The sequence below is a fragment of the Stomoxys calcitrans genome, chromosome 1, assembly GCF_963082655.1.
Source record: "Stomoxys calcitrans chromosome 1, idStoCalc2.1, whole genome shotgun sequence".
Classification (NCBI taxonomy): Eukaryota; Metazoa; Arthropoda; class Insecta; order Diptera; family Muscidae; genus Stomoxys; species Stomoxys calcitrans.
In genome coordinates this window covers 44,694,054-44,700,268 of record NC_081552.1, presented here as the reverse complement: position 1 = coordinate 44,700,268, position 6,215 = coordinate 44,694,054, and the positions used below count along the sequence as shown (strand labels likewise).

The window sequence follows — 6,215 nt, the reverse complement described above, 5'->3', positions numbered from 1 at the left end:
TGCGGACGGACAGGTCGAATGTAATGAGTGCTTATTCTTCATTGGTAGAGTTTTTTCTGTTGAGTATTTGATCCACGCTAAAATCCGACAGATTGTTGAAATTCAATACCCCATCCACATATGGTTTGATCAAATAAAAAAAAAACTACGAAAAGAACCCATCAAAAACTGTGTGCAATGCTGGTAAGGAAGGGAAGGGGTTCCATGTGAAGTGCCTTAATTTTCGTCCATTCTCTTTCAACTGAAACGCATAACGACATCATAACTTATCGGGCAAACACGAAGCGACTTATGCAACGGTTGTGAATAACCTACATCACGGTTTTCACAATTTAAAATCCACGTTTCATTGCGGCTAATGAAATAGAGGTTGGCCTATGACTACTGGATGTATTGTGGCAAATTTCTACTCTTCGAAACAGAAAGTATTCTTGCCGGACACACTCGCAACACAAAATCTTTTTTTTTAATTTTTAAGATTTTATTTCAGTATTTGATACATAAAAATATATAAAATATATATCTATATATATATGTATTTATATTGCATATATATATATTTTGATTATATGGATGAAATGCCTTATTTATATGCAATTATTATGCGAAAATATTTTCTTTGAATAAAATCGAATGTTAAAGTATTTAAAAAATAAACAAAACTTAAAGTTTTTCCAGTGACATACAAAGAAGAACGTTAAGGATTTTAATTTTGGCTCACCTTTAAAGATAAAAGTAAAAACAAGAAACCAAAATAGAACAGAAGAGTATGGAGCTATTGAGGATACATGAAAAATAGTTATGAAAAAAAAACCCAAAACCATGGTAAAAAGGAAAAGGGGATTTGCACACATTTAGATCTTAGCAGACTTGGCCAATTTCAAGGCTTCCGTCAACATGCGGCCAAAATCGGGATGGACATTGGCAAAATTCTTCACAGTACGCTCCTGAATAAATTGACTGGCTCCCGATAAATGACCAGCAATGTTGTTGACCAAACGTTTGCGGGCAGCATCATCCAAAACATGCACCCAGAAATCGGTGACTTGGCCAAAGTTGTCCTCAGTATTACCGCTGCTATAGCGATAGACATCGCCAGTAACGGGGCACTTGGATTCCAGGCTCTTGGCGCGTGGGCATTCCTCGGGACCAGAAAAGGAGTTGGGGAAGTAGTTGGGTGCACCGCCTTGGTTGTCTGTAACAGTCATGGGACCATCCCGTTGATAGTTTTTGACAGCCACACGATAAGGGCAATTAACGGGGATTTGCAAGTAGTTGGGGCCCAAACGATGACGATGAGTGTCAGAATAAGAGAATAGACGACCTATAAAAATAGAAACAAACCCTTATTAATAGAAGCTTCTTTACTTATTATTACCAGTTCTATACCTTGCAACATCTTATCGGGAGATGGTTCAATACCAGGCACCAAATGGGCAGGGCTGAAGGCAATTTGTTCAACTTCGGCGAAATAGTTGGAGGGATTACGATCCAAGACCATTTTACCCACCTTAATCAAAGGATATTCTTTGTGGGGCCACACCTTGGTCACATCGAAGGGATTGTATTTGAAGTTCTTGGCCTGTTCGAAGGTCATCACCTGTATATTAAAGGTCCAGCTGGGATATTCACCCTTCTTAATGGAGTTGTACAAATCACGAATGGAGTAATCGGGATCACTGCCCGCCAATTCATCGGCCTTCTTGGCATCCAAATTCTTAATACCTTGATCGCAACGGAAATGGAATTTGGCATAAATGGGCTCTCCCTTGGCATTGATCAATTTGAAGGTGTGCGAGCCATAGCCATGCATATAACGATAACCATCGGGAGTACCGCGATCGCTGAACAAGAAGCTGACTTGGTGGGTGGTCTCTGGACGCAATGAAATAAAGTCCCAGAACATATCGGGATCCTTCAAATGAGTTTGGGGATTGCGTTTCTGGGTGTGAATGAAATTGGGGAAAAGTATGGGATCACGAATGAAGAAAATGGGAGTGTTGTTGCCAACCAAATCCCAAACGCCATCATCGGTGTAGAATTTAACAGCAAAACCACGAGGATCACGGGCAGTATCGGCCGAACCGCTTTCACCACCCACCGTAGAGAAACGCACAGCCAAGGGTGTGCGTTTGCCCACCTTTTCGAAAATCTTGGCGGCACAATATTTGGTAATATCATGGGTTACCTCGAAGTAACCAAAAGCACCAGCACCCTTGGCATGGACAACACGTTCGGGAATGCGTTCACGATCGAAATGGGCCATCTCATCGAGGAAGTGGACATCCTGCAATAGCACAGGGCCGCGGGGACCAACAGTCATGGTGGCATCCTTAATGCCAATGGGAGAACCAGAACCAGTGGTCACAGCACCAGGAGCAGACTGAAATGACGAAAAATAATACAGCAAAAAAAATTAATAAACAATAGAAAAGGATTATAGATTTCCATAGATCTAGAGGAAAAAAAGTGTAAAACCAAGTAACCACTTAGAATGGAGAAAAATCTTAAAGATGGTAAAAGAGATAAATTTGTTGAAGGGCTAGAGAAGCATTCAAAATTAAAAATAATATATAAAGGAAAATATTACAAAAACAAAAATGTTGAGCAGAAAGACCCAGGAAACCACAAAAGTGTACGTAGTTATTCAGTTTAGGTAATTTTAGTAACTGTACTAAGATTTCATAATTAGTTTGGAAATGTGTTTTTCCTCTTGAGCTTTTTTAAGCATTTGCTGAAAGTGTTCAGTTCAGTGTTCCTTGCGATCTTCACGACAAACTAATATAAACCTTGATAAAGGGTGATTTTTCAACAGCTATAGGAAAGTTTTTCAAAAAAATAAACGCAGAAAATTGAGAACAATTTATGAAATCTTTATTTGAATCGAAAGTACGGTGCATATAATTTAATGTCTCAAATGGGCCATCCGCTTAGTCCAATTTTGGCATACACTTTCCAACATTTCGAGCGGTATCTCTCGAATAAATGATTCAATGTTGTCTTTCAAAGCTTCAAATGAAGCGGGCTTGTCTGTATAGACATGACCTTTAACATAGCTCCACAAAAAATAGCCTAAAGGCGTTAAATCGCACGATCTAGGCAGCCAATTGACCGGTCCCGAACGTGAAATAAAATGTGCACCGAACTCGCCTCTCAATATGCCCATTGTTAAGCGTGCTGTGTAGCATGTAGCACCGTCTTGTTGAAACCACATGTCATGCAAGTCAAGCTCTTGCATTTTGGGCAAAAAGCTCACCAAAATGGTAGCGCTCACCAAAAAGGCAAAGGGAAAAAAAAGGTTGGATATCATCTCATGGTAGCGCTCACCATACAGAGTTACGTTACGATTCGCATCATTTTTAAAGAAGTACGGCCCAATGATGCCACCTGCCCATGAACCGCCCCAAACTGTGACTTTTTCTGCATGCATTGGTAGCTCTTGCAATGCTTCTGGCTGATCTTCACTCCAAAATCGACAATTCTGCTTATTGTTTGACAGTGAAACAGAACACGAAACGTGCGTGAGCTGTTTAAACCAGTGTTGCCAAAAAGATATTAGCTAAAAAATCACCCTTTATAAAATAAATTTCAAAAAATTTGGTTTTCAAACTGATAATTGATAACTGGTAACCTTATCTTAAGCGGGTTAAGTTTACCATAAATGGTGATGGCCACCTTTGGCCCAGCACTGCTCCACTCGCGTTTAGCTTAACATAATTTAATTTGGATCCTATTAATGAGTCCTAAGGGCGCAAACTTATGGAACAAAACTTCCTAGCATATATTCTAGTCTTATATCGTTAGTTATATGGGACAACATTTTAAATATTTTTACAAACACTACTTTAGAAAAAAAGTGTAAAAAAAGTATATTTGATTAAAGTTCATTCTAAGTTTTATTAAAAATGCATTTACTTTCTTTTAAAAAATCCGCAATTACTTTTTGGGCAACCCAATATAAACTGTTCCTACTCTCCTTATCTATTTCTCTTATCTTAATGTCAGTTAATAGCGGCGAATACAAACGAGACTAAATGATAAGACTTGAGAAATGTTACCTGAGTCTTCAATCGGAGATTCAAAAGCATTGACAATGATTAACATTTTCAGAAAAAAATAAGCGCAACATTAAAAGGTCAATATCTTTGCGTCCATAATAGATTTATATTCTCATATTGGAACTTACAATTACGCAAAGATATAATTTAAGAAAATAAATCACCAAGGTTTTATTACCAACTAAATCCCCCTATGAAATAAATAAATAAATATAAAAATAGAGCAAACACACCGTCGTCATGAATGTGTAATAAATCATTAAGAAATATATTAAAAATAATGTAAAAAAATATTTAAAGAGACTTTTATTAAAAAAAAACAGTAAACACGGAAAAACTTTTAACGAATAAAAATTTACATAAAACAATAAAATATACCAAAAACCAATTCAACTATAAAAAAATAACAAAAAAAAAATGCAAAAAAATGGAAAAAATAAAACAAAATTAAAATACAAATGAAGAATACAATAGTATATCTATTATATTTATAACAAGTAAAAGCGTCCTAAGTTCGACCGTTCCGAATCTTATGTACCCTCCACCATGGACCGCATTTGTCAAGGTCTTTCAGTCACTTTTTCAAACATACATGAGCAATATCAAGTTATTGACCGATATGGACCGTACAAGTCATAGAAAAATATCACCACCAAAATTTCAAGCGGATCGAGTAATAAATTAGCACTCAAGAGGCTCAGAAAGTCAAATTGGGATATCGGTCTATATGGCAGCTATATGAGGTTATGAGCCGATTTAGACCATACTTGGCACAATTGTTGGAAGTCATACCAGCATGACATATGCAAAATTTCAGCCAAATTGGATTAGAATTGCGTATAGGACTCAAGAAGTCAAACCAGGAGATAGGTTTATACGGCAGCTACATCCGGATATGGACTGATTTAAACCATACTTGGCACAGTTTTTGCAAGTCATATCAAAACGATGTGCAACATTTCAGCCACATCGGATAAGAATTGCGATCTCTAGAAGCTCAAGAAATCAAGACCCAAGAAAGGTTTATATGGCAGCTATATCGAAACATAGACCGATAAACGGACGGACATGGCTAGATCGACTTAAAATTTTATAACGATCAAGAATGTATACAATTTATGGGCTCTTAGTTGAATATTTCGAGGCGTTACAAACGGAATGACAAAATAAGTATACCCCCATCATATGGTGGGGGGTATAAAAATGAAATTTTTGCCGTTTTTTTGTTAGGATGTTTGTTTTTTCCGTATAGACTCAAAAAGGGCTGAACCTATTTGCATGAAATTTTCACAGATGATAGAGTTAGAGCGAAAATAGGTTTTTACATTTTTTGATATCCGAAGGGGGCGACCCTCTCCCATACACCCATTTTCAAAAAGCTAGATCTCGGAGATGGGTGCACCGACTGAAGTGAAATTTTGTATGCCAACTTATGATACCCCAAAAACACGAAATTGGTATAAAATTTTGGGGTCAAGAAACCTGGAGGGACCCCCATCCCAAAACCCACCCGAACGGACATGTTTTCCGCTTGGCACAATATGGATATCAAATGAAAGATATTTAAGAGTAGAGTACGAACTTGGCAAAAAAATGTTAACCTAAGCGTCGGAGGGTCCCCCGCACCACCACGCAACAGTATACTTTATTTAAATTAAAAGGTATTTTAAAGTAGAGTACAAATCTGATATAAAAATTTCTTCCTTGGTGTCTGAGGGTCTGCCCCAACACCACTCAAATGGAAGGCTAAATACGAATATGATATTAAAAATTGGATCCAAGTACCTAGGAGGCCGCCCCAGGCCCAAAACCGCCCCAAAAAGTAGCGTCCAAAATAAAAAGTGGACCGATCAGGACAATATGGGTTTCAAATGAAAGGTATTTGGGATTAGAGTGTGAATATGAAATTACCAACTGAGTCCCAGTACCCAGGAAACCGTCCCAAGCCTAAAACCTTCAAAAATCAAACCGATCGGAACAATATGGGTCTCGTATGAAAGGTTATCGGCAGTAGAATACCTATATGGTGTAAAAATTGGATCCAAATAACTAAGGCGTCGCCCCAAGAGTACCGCCCGAAATAAAACGTGAAAGACCAAAACTCCGTTGGAGTAATCAAGTGGTGAAAGATATCTTGAAACTGGGTGGCAAAGATTG

The 6,215-nt window shown here is 37.8% G+C and overlaps 1 protein-coding gene across 2 annotated transcripts in view; it reads right to left on the bottom strand.

Moving 5' to 3' along the window:
• Positions 1–526: 526 nt before the first annotated feature.
• LOC106090954 (catalase) overlaps positions 527–6,215 on the bottom strand; it is a 32,299-nt gene continuing 26,610 nt past the window's right edge. For both annotated transcript variants that reach the window (XM_013257324.2, XM_059360226.1), the window contains exons 3-4: positions 1,390–2,383; positions 527–1,324 (exon numbers count right to left, since the gene is read on the bottom strand). In XM_013257324.2, coding sequence (XP_013112778.2) covers positions 855–1,324; positions 1,390–2,383 — 1,464 coding nt within the window. In that variant the 3' untranslated portion in view covers positions 527–854. The remainder of the gene's footprint in view (positions 1,325–1,389; positions 2,384–6,215) is intronic.